Source organism: Carcharodon carcharias, chromosome 10 (assembly GCF_017639515.1).
Source record: "Carcharodon carcharias isolate sCarCar2 chromosome 10, sCarCar2.pri, whole genome shotgun sequence".
NCBI lineage: Eukaryota > Metazoa > Chordata > Chondrichthyes > Lamniformes > Lamnidae > Carcharodon > Carcharodon carcharias.
The window spans coordinates 154,217,362-154,237,220 of record NC_054476.1 but is presented as its reverse complement, the minus strand read 5'-3'; the positions used below and the strand labels follow the sequence as shown (position 1 = coordinate 154,237,220).

At 39.8% G+C, this 19,859-nt stretch overlaps 1 protein-coding gene across 5 annotated transcripts in view; it reads right to left on the bottom strand.

Annotated features, from left to right (window-relative positions):
- nlk2 (nemo-like kinase, type 2) overlaps positions 1-19,859 on the bottom strand; it is a 186,357-nt gene that overhangs the window by 76,138 nt on the left and 90,360 nt on the right. For all 5 annotated transcript variants that reach the window (XR_005944155.1, XM_041196827.1, XM_041196828.1 and 2 more), the window contains exon 3: positions 17,363-17,418. Coding sequence is in view for 4 of the 5 variants with exons in the window: in XM_041196827.1 (XP_041052761.1) it covers positions 17,363-17,418 (56 nt within the window). In the remaining variant the exon portion in view is untranslated. The remainder of the gene's footprint in view (positions 1-17,362; positions 17,419-19,859) is intronic.

The window sequence follows — 19,859 nt, the reverse complement described above, 5'->3', positions numbered from 1 at the left end:
TTCTGGGGCCAGCTCAGGATTGTCCATGGGGAATGGTCCAGGGGCCTGTTCAGGACCAGGATTTTCCAGTTCTTCAATGGCTGTGGAGATTTTGTTGAGGAACTCATCTGGCAGCTATGATTCGACACCACACCATGGTTTGTTTCCAGTGAGTGCTTGATAAGGAGCCACATTTATAGCCTCATGGTAACTTCTGCTCATTGCCCACTGAGCACAGTTGTTGTCATACATGCAGGCCATTAGCTTCAGTTTCATATCATCATTACTGCATTCCATAGAGCCTCAGCTCCGGTGGTGTCTGGGATGCCCACTGACCAACACCAGTTCTTTCCAGACTTGTGGGTGACCTGGGCTGTGAACTTCCTTCCATTATCTCACTGAAGCATTATGTGGACCTCCAATGTCTAGAAATATGAGAAGCAGCTCATGGGTGACCTCAGCTGCTGTCTTGGATTTCAGAGGATGAATGATGTAGAAACTTGGTCAGGTTCGTCATGTAGTGTGGTATGAAACAATAACCTCTGTCCTTCGTAGTCTGCATGTCAACCAGGTCTACTTGCCCACATTCATCCAAGTCATTGACAGAGGTCTCACAAACACTCCTGTTGCTCTCTCCTGCCTGCGACACTTTTCTATGCATCTTTCACAACAACTGATGTACTGTCCTATAAGAGACCGTGGAACGTTGCATATTTTTCAGAAAATTTCTTGCTTTTCACCACCATGGCCAGTGTCAATGTGGGCTTGTCATATGATGTCTAGGACTGATTCCTTGGTAGCCACGTACTTACCACTGCTCTTGGCAACCTTGCCCACACCACCTAGAGATGAAAGCATGAAAGTTTTCAGAATGTGATATTCACCTCTTGGGAGTTTCTGTCCAGTTTTCCCATACCCGAGGATGGGAATAACCTGTTCATATTCAGAAGATCACAAAACAACAAAGCTCTCAATAGTCAACCATCTTCAGTGTTTGCAGGGATTACGCTACTTAGTATAGATTTCTATGCTGATACACTGGTTCTACAAGAGGTGTGAATGGCATCACATTTTTATCTAGGTACAGCAAAGCAGACACAAACTTGTCAACAATGAACTGTTTAAGTATTACTTGCCATATGAGCCTTTGAAGTCAACATCATGTTATTTTCACTGCCAGCATGGAGTTCCGCCCTTCCATTACCTGCTGTGTGAGCCTTTAAATTCCAATAGGCAGGTGTGAACTGGTCCTTTTGAAACTTGTATTAAATTTTACACCTTCCACCAATCACCATTTGTGCCTTTGTAAACTGTGCCTTTGTAAACAAGCTTGCTTTCCCACATTTACAATGTTTATTTTGAGTAATTTAGTACATGATTTTTAAAAAATCCTTTTATGGGATGTGGGCGTTGCTAGCTAGGCCAGGATTTATTGCCCATCCCCAGTTGCCCTCAAGAAAGGTGGTGGTGAGCTGCCTCTTGAACCACTGCAGTCCCTGTGGTGTAGGTACACCCACGGTACTGGTAGGGGGAGTTCTAGGATTTCAGCCCAGCAACAGTGAAGAAATGGCAATATGATTCCAAGTCAGAAAATAATATACTTCTGTTTTTGATTCCAAGTCAGGATGGTGAGTGACTTGGAGAGGAACTTCCAGGTGGCAGAGTTCCCATGTAACTGCTGCTGTTGTCCTTCTAGATGGTGGCAGTCATGGGTTTGGAAGGTGCTGCCTAAGGAGTGTTGGTGAGTTTCTGCAGTACATCATATAGATGGTACACGCTGCTGCCACTGTTTCTCAGTGGTGGAGGGAGTGGAAGGAACGTCAAACCAGCAGGCTGCTTTGTCCTGGTGTCAAGCTTCCTGTATTGTTGGAGCTGCACTCATCCAGGCAAGTGGAGAGTATTCCATCACACTCTTGACTTGTGCCTTGTAGATAGTAGACAGGCTTTGGGGAGTCAGGTGAGTTACTCGCCGCAGGATTGCTAGCCTCTGACCTGCTCTTGTAGCCACTGTAGCTACATGCTAGTCTGGTTCAGTTTCTGGTCAATGGTAATCCCTGGGATTTTGATAGTGAGGGATTCAGTGGCAGTAATGCCATTGAATGTCAAGGAGCAATGGTTAGATTCTCTCTTGTTGGAGATGGTCACTGCCTGGCACTTGAGGTGCGAATGTTAATTGCCACTCATCAGCCCAAACCTGGATATTGTCCATGTCCAAATGCAGCAAGACCTGGACTGCTTCAGTATCAGAGGAGTCGTGAAGTGCTGAACATTGTACAGTGAACATCCCCATTTCTGACCTTATGTTGGAAGGAAGGTCATTGATGATGCAGCTGAAGATAGTTGGGCCTAGGACACTACCCTGAGGAACTCCTGCAGTGATGTCCTGGAACAGAGATGATGGACCCCCAACAACCACTGCCATCTTCCTTTGTGCTAGGTATGACTCCAACCAGAGTGTTTTTTCCCGATTCTCACTGACTTCAGTTTTGCAAGGGTTCCTTGTTGCCACATTCAGTCAAATGTTGCCTTGATGTCAAGGGCAATCACTCTCACCTCACCTCTGGAGTTCAGCTCTTATGTCCATGTTTGAACCAAGGACGTTAAGCTTGTACACTGCAATAGGCTTGACCAATTCCACAAATAAGATTTCAAACTCGTACACAGCACTTGCCATTTCATGAAATGAGCAAATTGCCTAATTCATGCTCGGTGCAATGGGTTTGCCCAGTTCATACCAAAGCCCATTTCATGAAAAGGGCAGTTTCACAAATTGGATATAACAGATGCGTGATGAATGGAGGGAGGTGGGGAAGTGTGCACATAAGTGTGTGTGCATGCAAGAAAATAAGTTGTATTTATATACAACTTAAGGGCATCAAAAAAGTACTTTCTGGCCAATGAAATACTTTTGAAACTTAGTACTGTTGTAACACAAGGAAATGCAGCAGCCAATTCACATATAGCAGCTCCAACAAACAAAAAAAAATCTGGCCAGTTATTTAATTATGATGTTGGTAGAGTGATAAATATTGGCAAGAGTGAGGTGATAACTTCTTTGCTTCTCAAGTAGTACCATGGGAATTTTTAAATATCCGCTTGAGGGGACAGATGGGACTTGATTTAAATGTCACGTCCAAAAGGCAGAGGCTTTTGACAGTAATGCACAGATGTAGCTTAGATTATGTACTCTGGTCTCAGATGATTTTAGAACTCATGACTCAGAAGGAAGTGTGCTACCATCAAGTCAAAGCTGATGCCATCACTTCAGAATGAAAAATAAGGGTATAAGCACAGGTAACAAGTCTTTCACATCTGTCTCTTATTTACACAGAATAAACATCACTAAATTTTATATGCTACCAGGTGACAAGATTATTGTTTCATAAACAAATTTATATCATCACCAATTTCATGCTAAAACAAAGCAAAACAATGTATCTTGTGTGGAGCTTGAATTCACTTCCATTTTGGCAATAGTCATACAAACAAATAACTGTCTATTCCAGGAGTGACACTGCTGCCTTAGTATCAAGGTCTCCTCATGACCATTTATATAAACATTTTGCAGATTTGAAAATTAACAAAAACAAGGTTATTAAACAAAGTAGATTATTGAAACACTGATTTTAAAGTAACAAGGTTTTGTTTAAAGCATCTTTTACATTGGCAAACTACAACGGTTGGATGGGAAATATGGAATGGCTTTGAAAAATATTAAGCATGTAATTAAATGCTGGTGTAGTTTATAATCTCCCGTTATGTGGAAACATAACACGCAGAGAGCGGGCGCGCAAGAGCTAGCCCGCGAGCAAGAGAGAGAAAAAAGAAAAAGAAGAAAGAAAGAGAGAAAAAGTGAAAGGAAAAAAAAGAGAAAGGAGGAAGAAAAAGGGAGAAAGGAGAGAGAGGGTGCACACGCTCCAACAGCCTGTTTTAGTACGGAATTGTCCTTTTCACTTCTTCTCACTCCTGTTTGACAGGGCTTCCCTTGAAATACCTTGATGTTTGCTATAGTTACTATTTCAGAACAGGTAATGAAATCTTGTCGTCTCATCTCAGAAACATTTGCAAAGTTTCAGTGTGGTGCAGGTAGTCAGGAGATGGGGTCTTCACACTCCTCACAGCGCTGGGAGCCTGTATCAGACTCGAAACGTCAACCCTGTTTTTCTCTTCACAAATGCTGTCTGACCTGCTGAGTTTTTCTAGCATTTTCTGTTTTTGTTTCAGATTTTCAGCATCCACAGTATTTTGCTTTTATCTGCCTTAAAGACTTGCATTGGTCTTACTTGATGAAAAACTGTCCAAGGAAAGGTTTCACCATATGAAAAGTTGACACTTCAACTTCCCGTCACCACCACAGTTTACACCATTTATAGCTTATACAGTTTGGTACAACTCTCACCTCAAATCACAAGGCTCCAGGTTCAAGTCCCACTCCAAGGCTTGAGCACAAAGAAAAATCAAGATTGACACTCCAATGAAGCATTGAGGGCATATGTTGGAGTTGTCTTTCAAATGAGGTATTAAATGAAGGCCTCATCTGCCTGCTCAGCTGGATGTAAAATAACCCAAACCAATATTTTGATGATGATTAGGGGAGCTACCACCAGTATCCTGGCCAATATTTACTCTTCAATTAGCATCACAAAAACAGGATATCTGATCATTATCAAATTTCTGTTAGTAGGAACTTGATGTGTGTATAGCATCTGCCTCATTTCCTACATTACAACAGTGACTACACTTCAAAAACATTGGCTGTAAAGCGCCTTGAGATGTCTAGTGGTCGTGAAAAGCACCATATAAATAAGTGTTTTTTTTTTAAAAAGCAAATAGAAACAGCACAATGCTTAAATCCATTTGCAACCACCTGAGATGGGGCAAAGCTGGTAGATAAAAACATTGTACTAACAGTACAGATTTGTGCTACGTGATCCCATTAAACAGTTTAACACCTGACATCGTGAAACCAGTTTGCAATCATCTGCTCTGCCTGTCAATGGCGGGCTATGTTTCCCGCCTTCAGACATCGGGAACTTCATTGTAATACATCTGCATAAGCCCAGTTCGCAGGAATCACCACCCCCCCCATGCTGGGTCATCCGAGCTGTGTTTTGCAACTGTACATAAGCGAAATGCTCCTTGTGAGCTGTATTTTGCTCGAGACTTCGAGGTTTGTTTGCCTACCTTGCTTCGGGCAGCACTCTCAATCATCAGTGCTAGGCTAGAGAGAGAGCACCGCATCACTTTTAGAGGGGCTCATGGGCAGGTCTCTACATACCAGAGCAGCCATAAGGCTGGGGTGGTTTTTCAATGGCTGCAGGGCTAGGGCTGTACTGGGGAAGGAGGGTGTCCCGGGGTGTGTAGGGGGGCACGTTGATCTCTGCAAGTGGCCTCAAGATAGTGAGGGCTGAGGAAGCAGTATCCAGAGGAGATGAGGCCAGATGGAGATGTGAGGATATGAGAGAGAGTGGTGATGTCGTTTCAGCTGGCAGCGAGTGAGATGCTAGTGAATGTGTGATAGCCTGGTGAGTGTGCGAGTTTAGAGTGATGAGATGGTTGCCTTACCCTGGCAGCACAGATGCGATTATTCATTGAAATGGCGCGTTTCGTGGGATGTATGATTAACGAGACAGGTTAGGGATGATATGGTGTGAAAAGCCATCATAGCAGCTGGCAGGTAAAATGTTCCTTTTCCCGCTTGCTACCATACTTAGTGCAAATCTGGGACAGTCCCTCCCAGAGGTTAATGAAATTGAAAATATTCTAGTGTATTAATTCTAATAGTTACATGCAAAAATAGTAACAAGATCCTTTTTCCTCAGTTTGGTCAGTATCCACAAACCTAATTGACCATAACAGACTCAAATCTGATTTTAGCATGCTAGCAACTAGAATGCTTGAGCAATTTTGACATTACTACAGTAGGTTAGTTTACCTTTCTTTTACTGACGGGGTATTGTAATTCTTTACAGGAAGCTCCCAGATGGTCCAAAGTTTGCAGTTATAATGATGGTAAAACTGTCAATGCTTGCTGTCATTAAAACTAAAACTGACAGCAATTTCTAACATACACAGTTAAATGAGGAAATCCAGAAGTTGCTTTCAGGGATTCCCTGCTGCCACAGAGTTAAAGTCCCTATAGCTGGAAATCTTTGGAAAATCGCAAACTGATGTGAACTTCCATTTGAAAAAGGGTTTTTTTTTTTTGCTCCTTGTTGAGTAAGATGTGACTGGATTTTAAATAAAAGTTCATAATGACTATTGAACAATCTAGATAAAAGCAAAAAACTGTGGATGCTGGAAATCCAAAACAAAAACAAAAATACCTGAAAAAAAACTCAGCAAGTCTGGCAGCATCTGCCAGAATGAAGAGTCATTCGGACTCGAAACTTTAACTGTGTTCATCTCCGCAGATGCTGCCAGACCTATTGAACAATCTAGCCCTGGACAATTAATTTTATAGTTGCAGCATAGTTCCTGTAAAATAAAGGTAAAAAAATTGATATTTCAGCTTCTAACTTAACTCCATCTGTATGTTCCAATCTTCATTTCACTGTCTGTAAAATGATTTAAAAAATGAAGGATAATCAATACCTCATATTTCAATTTGCTGTCCGAGAATTCTTGAATGTGATTGGCTACTTAACCCACTTGTTGACAGGCAGTAGAGATCCCTTTGATTTGATGCTGGAATGAAATTAACTTCGAAAAAAGGCGGAATTCACATATCGGATCATTAGGTCTTCGTGAGCAGCTATCTTAGGGGGTCAGCAGCAGGTGCCATTCCTTTGCTGCTGATCGCAAAATCTGGTCCATTGCATGTAAAGATCCTTCATCTTATGTTTGTTGGGGGCTAGAGCAGAACTTAAAATCAGAAATCTTTCAAACCACTGAAATTGGGGATTATAGCAGATTAACTTTTAAAAAAGGGACCTCATCAGACTACCAAAGCACACTAATAGAAAAGTTGGATGTAGAAGCAGTTATTCTGTCATAAAATAATAGAGAAACAGCATAGTATAGTGAGCTTTCATTCTGTGTTTTCACTTCTGATTGGAGGGAACACTACTCTGGAACTACATCTAATCTAGGAGCACTTCATAGTGACATGTGTCAAAAAAAAAATGGGGTGTGCTCAAATGCCCAGGATAAATGCCGCTCCTCATGGTAATTTGGATAGAAGAGGCATGATAAAAAGCTCAAGATGATCAGCTGAGCATGCCACTGATACCTGGGAAATGACAAATTTAATAGCAAAGCTTGTTTTCATTAGCCTCAAGTATCAATAAAGCAGTATCTCTCAGTAAAGAATTGAGAGCAGTTTTCTTGCTGGCTGAGTTAGTAAATGCATTGCTTATTCTTGAACAGCAGAAACTACATTAACTTTTCAATTAGTACTTGATAGTAGTCTAATGAGCTCCATGTAGTTTCCCATCATCCTCCATTTTGATGGGCAATATAGGCCATTGCTCTATGCAGAGTTTCCTGAACTTAGCTAGCACAGAGATGCAAGTGTGATAACTGGTCCAAGCACTTCGGCTTTGTTAAGGGGTGTTTCCTGTAGAAGATCAACCATGGTCCCTGCCCTGATAACTACTCAAAGATCCTGCCTGAAAGGTAAGAGTATATGTCAAGTAAATACAAAATTCTGGTTTAGCTCTGATGCTTCCATGGTTAAACAGCACAACAATACTTACTCTCTTGGCTCACATATGACAGTAGCTACTCTATGACACTGACGTTTGCAGAACTGTACACCAGTATATTAGTTGCTTCATGAAGTTGGAGGCAGGTAGGACAAAACTGAACTTAGCTGTAACGTTTACACAAACAGAAAAATAATTCTACAAACACAATCTGAAATAATACTCAATTGAAAGATATTCAGCTCTACTGTCATATTAGCGTGGAGTGGTTAACTACAATGGTGAGCATCTTGTTTATGAAAGTACTGGTTCTTTCAGTAGGTCATTTGCAGCATTCAGAAACCAAAACATAAAAACATGTAAGATGCTATATACAGTGCAGATTTTCTGCTGAAATTTACAGGTGCCCCTACCCTCTGGATTTAAAATTCTGGTATCCACAGCTTTTTTTTAATGATTCAATGTTTAACAACTTAAAAAGGTAACAAAAGATTATTCCAAATTCAAATGCATTGCAAGTTATAACTGAGTGTCAAATCATTTAGGTTTACAACCAAATTAGCAACTGCATTCTCTCCACTGTGATCTGCTTGTATTCAGGCATGGCAAAACTCCTTGGATCATTGTACGCCAGTGATCCGCTAGAAGTTTGATTAAATCAGAATCTATTTTCAATGGTAGAAAGAGAGCTAAAGCACTACAGTAGCTTTTCAAATTCTACAGCTCAAGGTACAGGATTAGTTTTTACTGTTATTTCTGAAGTAAGTCACCTCAACAAATCTGGTACACCATTACTATAAATCTTCAACAATTGTACAAAACATATGTAAACTGGAAAAAGCTTAACCCCTGGTTTTTTGCTGGCACACAGATCACTTAAAGAAAAACTTACAACATGTTATGTCCAATAAAGGCATGTCATATTCATTAATTTACATAAGCTTGTATGGAAGATTCTGAAACTGAATTTTATTTATTTAAAATAGACACTGATGAACTGTTAAGATGGTTGCCAAGATGTCAGGTCACCTTCAGTTATTCAACACAGACAACCAACCAAAGTTTTGAATTGAATAATCATGGGTGGGGACCCCTCCCCCATCTCTTTCTCCTCTTCCCTCTCCCCCACCCCTCCCACTGAAATGGACATACCAAAACGCATCCGCCCTCACGCCTTCTTCTCCCTCCCAGAAACATGATAGGGTCCCCCTTGTCCTCACTTATCACCCCACCTGCCTCCGCATTCAAAAGGATCATCCTCCGCCATTTCCACCAACTCCAGCATGATGCCACCACCAAACACATCTTCCTTTCACCCCCCCCCCCCAACCGGCAGCATTCCATAGGGATCGTTCCCTCCGGGACACCCTGGTCCACTTCTCCATCACCCCCTACTCCTCAACCCCCACCTACGGACCTCCCCATGCATACGCAAAAGATGCAATACCTGCCCCTTCACTTCCTCTCTCCTCACTGTCCATGGGCCCAAACACTCCTTTCAAGTGAAGCAGCATTTCACTTGCATTTCCCCCAACATAGTCTACGGCATTCATTGCTCCTAATGCAGTCTCCTCTACATTGGAGAGGCCAAATGCAAACTGGGTGACTGCTTTGCAGGACACCTGCGGTCTGTCCGCAAGAATGACCCAAACCTCCCTGTCACTTGCCATTTTAACATCCACCCTGCTCTCTTGCCCACATGTCTGTTCTTGGCTTGCTGCATTGTTCCAGTGAAGCTCAACGCAAATTGGAGGAACAGCATCTCATCTTCCGACTAGGCACTTTACAGCCTGCCGGACTGAATATTGAATTCAACAACTTTAGATCTTGAACTCCCTCCTCCATCCCCACCCCCTTTCCGTTTCTTCCCCTTCCCTTTTGATTTTTCCAACAATTTATATAGATTTTTCTTTTCCCACCTATTTCCATTATTTTTAAATCTATACCTTTTATGCCCTGTCAGTCTTATCTCACCCCTCCCCCACTAGAGCTGTACCTTGTTTGTCCTGCCATCCATTCTTAATTAGTACATTCTCTTAGATAATATCACCACTTTCAACACCTCATTGTTCTTTTGTCTGCGACATCTTTTGATTATCTGTTCCTATCACTGCTTGCTTGTCCCTACAATCACCTCTCTCCCCCACCTTAAACCAGCTTATATTTCACCCCTCTCCTAATTTTACTCAGTTCTATTGAAGGGTCATGAGCACTCGAAACGTCAATTTTGTTCTTCTCCGCCGATGCTGCCAGACCTTCTGAGTTTTTCCAGGTAATTCTGTTTTTGTTTTGGATTTTCAGCATCCGCAGTTTTTTGTTTTTATACCAAAATGAATGTTATCTGTGGAATTCATGCCTGCCATTGTTTGAAGGTTACTCAAACAAAGTCAATGAACTCCTAGACTCGGTCTGTCTCCAAGTTTGCAATTCAACAACAAGTTGGCGAGACCAGTTATCCACAAGTGTGAAAGACTACCATCCATCTGCTACATCCATCTGTATATCTTTTAGCATCAAGCCATTCTGGGTGGATAATGGCTACTGTCCATGTGACTGAAAGTGACTTCTGATTCTGTGATCTTTTACTGCCCCAAGACCTGTGCAATCTGCATTAAAAGAACACTGACAACAGCTGCAGAGAAAGCCTGTCATCTTTATCTTTTCAGAACTAGTCATCAGCCAGTCTGAGAACCTGACTCAGAAAATAGTTACAAATCATCAGACAGCCAAAGTATTTAACCTCAAGCTCACTTGAGAACCAATCTCCTAGATATTCTACTACAGAAAACCTCAACCTGATGTGAACCCTTCTCTTTACAAGACCCTCACTTCAACTTTCACAGCCCTGCCACTTGAGACCAGAAATTGTAAATCAGAGACCAAATTAACTGTAAAATTGCACTCATCTGTACCCAATCTTTGCACATGCACGTGCATGAGATAGTGAGAGATGTTGCGTTAATTTGCAATATATTTACTGTTTTAAACTCATGAAAGCTTGCTGAATTATTTAATTACAATATACACTCTAAGGATAAGGAAAGACACCTCTTTCTATACAAAACATGTTGATTGCAGTCAATAAGACAGCAAATACATTCTATCCGTGACAAAGACATCTGCAAGTGAAAACCTGAATCAGCATTTATGGGTGATGAAAAGTCCTGTTTTGGCAAAGGCTTATGTACCATTAAACCTGAAGAATACTCAACTACAATTACTTATCAAAAATGCTCAGACCTAGGAGCAAGTGTACATTTCTGGCATTATGGTTATAACTACCAAGCTTTAAGATATGAGGAAGTATGACTGCCAAGACAAAAAAAAACTTCAGCATTTACCATTATATTTATATTAAAAATGGCAAGCCATCTCATAATTACAAAAGGACTCCATCCAGTAAGTGACGCTGTAAAAGTTAGTGAGACAACTTAACTTACATTATAGTCCCAATGGCACTTTGAATTAAGGCATATGCATTTGTCAAGAAAGGGATCAATCAGTAGCTGTGTCAAAGAACGTCAAATGAATCATATAGAATATTTAATCCAACTGAACCACATCAATGCATTAAATCTTCCAATTGCAAGTGAAAAAGAAGGAAGAATTGAGTTCTGAAAAAAAAAGTCATCACTCACAGGCATGAAAACAAATGGGAAAAGTGAAAAATAGTAAAGGAATGGGTCTGACATAAAAAGCCTAACAGAAGCAGTGGATTTTTAGCATGGGAGAAAACAGATCGGCAGAGAAATAGCATTGGTAAAAAGCCCTTAAACTTCTGTATAGTAAGACTTGCGCCATTCAAGTGCCAGGCAATACCATCTCCAAAAGGCAAAAAATCTAACCAGCTACACGTGATGTTCAACCATTGCTAATTTCCCCCACCATTAACATCCTGGACTTGACCATTAATCATAAACTTAACTGGACCAGCCATATAGATACTGGTGACTGCAAGGTCAGGGCTTGGAATTCTGTGGAGAGTAACTGATCTTCTGACTTCCCAAAGACTGTCCACCCCCAAGAGTTAGTAAATTAAGTGATAGCATCACTTAATGGAGTCCTTTTGCAATTACTCACCATTTTAATATAGGTATAACAGTCAAGCTTTTTGTCACTACAATTAAACACTTTAATATATTTAATTTATTAGTCATGATTACTGTGCCAGAAATGTACACTTGCTCCTAGGTCTGAGGATTTGAGATAAGTAATTGTAGTTGAGTATTCTTCAAGCTCAGGGGTTACTTACTGCTAATAAATAAGCCTTTGCCAAAACAGGACTTTTATGGATGAAATGTTGACTCACTCAGGTTCTCTTTTGCAGATGTGTTGCAAGTTTCTTTTTTAAGTGATCTCTGGATACCAGTGAAAAACCAGCGGTTAAGCTTGTTGCCTTGAACCATTTCATCTTGTAGCTCCATTTTGAAGGTTGAGGGTTTTTAAATAATGTTGTACCAGATGGAATACATTCCACTTGCCTGGATGAGTTCAGCTTCAACACTCAAAAAGCTTGATATAATCCTGGACAGAATGGCCTGCTTGATCAGCACCCCATCCACCAACTTAAACTTTCACTCTCTTCACCACTGGCTCATAGTGACAACAGCATGCACCATCTACAAGATTCACAGCAGCAACTCAAAGCCTTATTCAACAGCGCCTTCCAAACCTGCAACCTCTGTCACCTAGAAGGACAAGGGTTGCAGATGCAACAGAACACCATCGCCTTCAAGTTCCCCTTCAAGCCACACACCATCCTGACTTGGAACTATATTTCCATTCCTTCACTATCATTAGGTTAAAAACCGGGAAAGCCCGTCCAAACAGCACTGTGGGTATACCTACATCAGATGGACTGCAGCAGTTCAAGGCAGCAGCTCACCACCACCATTTTTTACAGGCAATTAGGGATGGGCAACAAATGCTGGCCTTGCTTGTGACGCTCATATTCCATGGAAGGATTAAAAAAGGGTATAAGTATGTAAGTGAAGCCCACAGCATCCAACCAAGTGGCACAGTTGCCCTCCTGAGCGTGATTTCAGCCACCCTCCCCAACTTGGAACTCCCCGCACAAAACTCCAATTGGCAAAATTCCTCTGGCTGCAGATTTCCCTCACTGGCTAGCTATACCTCTTTGGTTTCTGCTTATAGGAATATAGAATCACAATTGTTACAGCGCAGGAGACAACCATTCAGCCCCTCTTGTCTACCCAGCTCTCTGAACAAGTAATGAGTAATTCCCTCAGTGCCACCCTCCTGCCTTCTCCCCATAATCCTGTGCATCCTTCATTTTCAGGTAAGTCTAATTCCCTTTCGAATGTTTCGATTGAACCTGCCTCAGCTACACTCAGGCAATGCATTCCCCAGACTCTTGTTTGAAAAAGCTTTTTTCCAATATTGTGTTTGCTTCTATTGCTAATTATTTTAAGCCTGTGCCTTTTGTTCTCAATTCTTTCATGAGTGGGAACAGTTTCTCCCCATCTATTCTGTCCAGACCCTCATGATTTTGAATACCTCTGTCAAATCTCCTCTCAGCTTTTTCTCCAAAGAAAATGGTCTTAACTTCTCCAATCCATCTTCATAGCTGAAGCTCTTCATGCCTGGAACCGTTCTCGTGAATCTTTTCCATACTCTCTCCAAAGCTTTCACATCTTCCCCAAAATTCAGTGCCCAGAAATGGATGCAAAAGTCCAGCTAAGGTCAAACAGTTTCCAGTTGCATTTGCCATCATGGTGCCCCTACCTCAACACATTTCTCCTCCCACATTACATGCATTAATCCCACTGATTTGATCCTCAGTGCTTCTTCACTCTTTCCATTCCACTCTTCCAGCTCCCCCACAATATTTTCATTATTCCCTTCCACTCTCCAACCCTGCTTGATCCTAAACAGTCCAATTGATATCAGCTACCCAGGAGGTCAACTAGTTACAAGTTAAAATGTGATACATGAGCACACAATTCAACGAATACTCATAAGCACTTACAATGCCTGCAGAAATAATAGGTACTGCATGATAAATATTCTCAATGTTAAAAGGTGTCACACTGTGATAACCCATAGTTATTTTATAGTTGCAATACATTATCAGGATATCGCTTAATCTGGTCAATGGATTCCCATCATTCAGAATGTTTTTTTCTATTGTCTTTCTTCATTTTATTTCCCCATTCACAAAAATTCTAAATTTTCAAAACGAAGATTTAAACAAGTTTTAAAATGACACTTTCAAAATAAAAATTTAATGTAATCAATGAATAGATATCTTGGTTTTACTAGAAAGCCTCAACTTCTCAAAGAAGGTAGACTGGTATTTTTGTCCAGGGTATGCCTGGACATAATCTTATTTCTGCACAAACTTCTAGATTTCCCATTTATCTCATCAACTTTTGCCACATTTAAAACTTCTAGGTTTACATTTATATGGCAAGGTTTACAATCAAATAGGTCAGTTCAAAAATTAAAACACTTTGAATTGAGTTAGATTGAATTAGAGTAGATTTTAGGAAGATGAAGAGCGAATTAGCAAAAGTAAGGCACAAGGACAAATTGGCACACAAGTCACAAATATATTGGTAAAATGTACTGTTAAAAGTGAGATGGGACCCCCAAGAGTGAAGTACTGTCAATTTGTAGATGATCAAAAAGTAGTTAATATGTACAGGAAGTCCTTGCTTAACAATGTCCAGCAGAACATCACTCTCCAATTAGAATCCTGCATTCTCATTGTGTCGCTTCTGTTTCACGATAATGTAGTCGTATACCTAGACATTCCCACATAACTTCCATGTTGGGCTTGGGAGAGCTGGGTCTCATGTTCAAGTAAATTGGGGAACAGGCAATCTTGGGAGGGGGTTATGAGCCTCAGGCAGACTGTTTTGCATAACATCATTCCACATAACGTCACATTTTCCAGGACACAATTAATGATGTAAGCGAGGACTTCCTGTACTTTGTACTGGCCTTTACCAAAGAGGATATCAGAGGGGAACTGAATCCTGAGGTGGCTGAGAGAAAGATCAGTAATACTGTGATTGATAAAAAAGAAAAATATTAGATGATTGAATTAACCTAAGGGAAGACAAAGCATCAAGGCCTGGCACAATATATCATAGCATCATGATGGATCTGGGGAACGAAAATGCAGATGCCCTAAAAATTGTACACGCCAGGCTGAGATTAGATGTGTGCTGCAGGACTGGAGAGTAGCAATTGCACTAATTTGAAAAGGGAGACAGGAGTAATCTGATTAAAGCTAGTTATCTTAACATCTGTGGAAGGGAATATTTTTAAAGTCTTAAGGACAAAATTATCATTCATCTAGATAAAGAAAAATGGAAGTAACGAGCATGAGTTTCAAAACAGAATCATGCTCAACAAACTTCAGAATTCTTTGAGGTAACAAAAAAAAGGAAGATAGGGGTGTACACTGAATGAAACAAGATTCATAGTACATTTAACTTCGCTGCTTTGCCAGCAGCAGTGCTGAAACTAGTAGAAAGTTAGCAACAATTTATGTAGCTGCTCATTTCACACTTTGGTTAAACATTTCCAGCATCCGCAGTTTTTTGCTTTTATCTTGGTTAAACATTTGTTTGTTTTGGCCATATACAGACTGCACTACAAAAATTAAAAAGTTAAGAGGTATACCATTTTATTTTGGTAAGTGAGGGGGAAAAGAAAGGAAACAACTCACATTCTTCACAACTATTTATAAAGTGTTTGATTGCCATACTGATACTTGAGTATTGCTGAAAAGAGACATGCTGTCAACTTGCACTCATCAGGTCAGATCGCAAGATAACCAAATCTCAAAGGGAACAACAATTTGTACTGCATGAGAAGAGGGTGCTGATTGGTTGCCAAGTGGACTCTGCTTGGTAGAGGCATTGCCATAGAGAATGCAGCAAGGAACAGTTAACTGCCAAGCTTTAAATTCAAACCAGGCAGGCCAACTGTGATTGGTCAAGGCATTGCCAGGGGAAATGAACCAAGGAATGGTTGTCCCCCAAGCTTTTGTTTCGTTGAAGAAGTTTCAATGCATGGACATGTTCTGTTTGTTTGTGAAAACATGCATGCTTTTAATGCGTGTAAATGAGTCAAGCTGCGAGCCCGACTAATAGTTTTAAATAGATTGTTAGTGAAATTGTTAGCACAATCAGGATTGCTGATTAAGTTTTTTTGTTCAATTGTGGAATCACATCTAACTTTGGACAGTGTTCTGAGTTTTGCAAGCACAGGCTGCTTTAGTATGGTCAGTAATTTGCCTGTTGGGAACAGCTAAAAGGGACGTGATGTTTGATATTATCCACCAGTTGTTGGGGCATACAGCCTATAACCTGGCATCACACTGGCACCAAAATTCATAAACCACATTTCTCATTTATGTGGTAGGCAGAACATCTTTTTGGCTTGATAGCAGCATAATGTTAGTGGAGAATATCACTTGTGTTGCTACTGCATAGTTGTCCAAATTTTTGAGACACCTTACCCTCCTCCCAAGGTAATTTAAGGCTAACTGAGCATTTTTCAGGACTGAAAGTGGCAGCTTTAGGGCCACGAGTTTGTGTGGCACAGAGCAAGCAATGATCAGATTGGGGTAGCCATTGTCATGCAGAATGGCTAATTTAAACAGAACAAATGTAAACAAAAGCTTGGCAGTTAACTATTCCCTGGTGCCTTCTCCATGGCAATACCTCTACCAGAGTCCACTTGCCAACAATCTTGCAGTTAATTGTTGTTCCCTTTGAGATTTGCTTATCTTGGGATCTGTCCTGATGAGTGCAAGATGAAAAGCTTTGATAGCATGCCTTTTTATCATGCAATGATCTATACTACCAAGCAACTATTTGCACACTGATATTGCTTGAAACATGGCCAACACATTGAGAAATTGTGCAAAATGACAATTGTTGCATTGATTTTAATTCCATTTTAAAGGAGACAGTTAATGCTGTTAATTCACTGAACATATGCTCTGACATTTTAAATTGACATTTCTATGTTGCAGCTGACATATATTTTGCCATTATTAAAATCAAAACCTATGCAATAATTTTTATAACCTTCCACAATTTTAATGATCTCAACTTACTTTAAACAATGTTGTTCATATATTTATACTCTGGCTTTTAACTGTGGAGATTTAGATGCTAAAATGGTTAAAGTGTTACTATCAAAATAAGAACACACACCCATGATAATCTTAAAAAAAAGTCCTCAATGGGTGACCAAGTGGACTCGATTGACTCCAGAGTGACATATCGCAGTGCCCATACCTGGGAAGAAATTCTCTTTCAGGAGTTGAACACTACCTGTTGTGTTACTGGAGCCTTTCCTCCCAAATTGCATAAAACGTGAGGAGTATAAAAATATATCGACCTTGCCCCATCCGAAATACATTTAAATTAGCAGTCTCTGCATAAAAAAAGTATTGATCACAACCCAACTTGAATCAAACGTGATTCAAGGGCACAAGTAAAAATTGATAGTTTGCCAATGGTATTTTGGTTTCTTCTCACTGTTTGTAAGAATTATTAAGCAATATAGTTATGAGCAAGTGATCAGAGAAACAAAAATTAGTACCAAGTAGTTTTCCCAAATGTTATGGCTCGCAAAATAGAACGTCAGTTTTCTAGCTATATTTTCCAACAAAATTCTAACTATATATTATTGACAACCATCTAAGAGACTTACAGTAATTTCAGAAATATTAAATTTGACTGGTAGGATACATTTCCTCAAAGTAGTCAATATGTGGAGGTTGGAGTATATCGAGCGCAGAGAGCACCTGAAACAAAACAGAAAAGGAAATTAGTGTTCATTGATGCATGGATGCCCAATTAAAGGTTATTGATTAAAAATGAACAATAAGTGGTCCTTTAAGATACAGATACTGAAATAATAGGTTGCTTCAAATTTGGTAATCAAAAGTATCAAAATGGAACAGAATGCTTATGTCAAAAAAGTTTGAAGTCCTCAAGCTTCACTGTTAAATATGGCAGGCTTAATACAGAACAATTTGGCTAGTTCATGTTTAAGTGCATCATGGCTTAACAGCATAATACCGAAACCTTGGAAGGTTCATCATCTACATGTAGAATTCATATGAACAGTAATGACCTCTGGATTGACCATAAAGAGGGGAAAGTAAAGCACTTCAGTTGCCAATTTTGGTGTCCAAAAATCAATTATATTTTTACAAAAAGCTATTAAATTTTCGCCCAGCACCAAGGTGGCACCATAAATATCTATGATTCAATCATGCAATCGTCAGGTTGCTATTGCAATGAAACTCTTCCCCTCTGCCCCCCACCAAATATTAATCAAAACTGCAGAACCACAAACTAATTTGTTTCTTTTACCCATTTTCAAACTGGACCCAAAGGAAACTCGCTGTCTCTATTGCATTATTCTTGTTTGAAGTACCAAAATTAGCAGTTTCAAATTGTCCTTTCATTCAAGTTTGGGCCTGATTCAGACCAAAATGAGAGATTGTTCAAACTTAGCTGCAAGAGACATGATCTTGGATAATCTCAATTCAGTTTTGAGCAGGCATTGGTCCACATGACATTCAGTAATAATTTGAAAATCTTACAATTCTCATACGGCTAAGCAATGTTGAGATAAATACGAGTATTTTCTCAGTTTGGGACTTTACAAAAGCTTGCTTTACTTCCAACTAGTGCTATAGTGGTATAATTTTTTTTTAAAACTGGAAAACTACAAGAAACTATAAAGAATAATGCTTAATTATAAATTTACAGTGGCATTTGGCATAATGATGTTCTAGATCTTAGCCATAATATGTCACAGCTATCCCAGACAGATCTCCTTTGGATGGGGTTAGGTGACATCCTCTTAGCTGTGAATAATACTGTTTAAAATGTTTTAAAGCACCTAAAAAATGGGTCACAATCTGAAAATTATTTACAACTACGTAGAAAACTTTTAAAATCTAATCTGATTTAAAAATATCCAGTCAAGTCATTTCAATCTGTTGAAAGCTGCTTTTTGGAAAAGTAGAAAGCAATGGCTTTCAATTCTGTACAGGTCGAAGTTTAAAACTTGTGGTGCTATGGTGCCCTGATCACAAATACATATTTGAACAACCCCAGATTAACAGGTTACATCCTTGAACAATGGAAAATAAAGCCTTTTTCAAAGCGGACTAAAAAGCTTGCTAGGCTGTGATTGAATCCGCAAAAATCATGAGACTCTGCCATAAATCAATTCCACTTATCACAGCCCAAGTATTAAATGCTCTTTGCACCTTTCAAAACATTCATTTTTAAAAAATCCATTAAAAGAACAGGTTTACAACCAAAGGCAATAACAAAAGGTTTATTTTTGGTTGGCACATTTCAACAATTCAGATTTATAATTTAATATTTTAAACATTTGTTATAGAATTTTTTTTAAATATAGGTTAGCGTGATGACTTGTCACATTCAAAGTCCTTACTCTTATCAGTATAGAAGAGTTTTAACCTATTGCATTTAAGAGGAAGTCTGACTTTCTCAATGATAGTACTTTTGAGTGTCAGTTGGGTATGTTTCCCCAAACAAGTTCATTGCAATTTATGAATACAACTGCAACAACCCACTTCTTTCCCATGCTGAAGCCAATTAACTAATATAGACATCAGCCTGGATTTTCTAATAAAAATAAACGGTGAAGTTATCAGTATGGACTGTTTAGAATACAGAGCAATGTTCAACAACTGCAAATACCCAGTTAACGTGGAAACCAGGAAGATGCTGTCAAGAGTTTCCCTGCTCTTCCAGGTGCTTCGCTATACTGGTATCACACCAAGGCATTCCGCATCAAAACACATGGAAGGGCATGAAGTTGTAGTGATTATGTGATAGATGCCCCTAAACCTTCCGGTAGTTAGGGGTAGCCATTCCAGCGAAAGTTTTTTTTAAAAAAAAAAACAGCACAACTGCCAAACAACCCCTCTGCCAATGAAAATTAATTTGCAAATGTGGAGTTGCATTCCTTCAGATCTTTATTATTGAAGATTGTAGGGAATTCAAAGTTTTTTAGTCATTTATCTCCATTCCAACTTTTGTTTCCCTCTGTACAAGATTTGACATCAAATTAGCTATTCAAACTTATGCTTCCTGATTCAGATTCTGCAGGCCTCAGTAAAGATTCTTCATTCTAACTGGCTAAGGAGGTACACAGTTGCTTGCCCTGTTCACATGGATCAAGTTCCCTTTTGGAGGG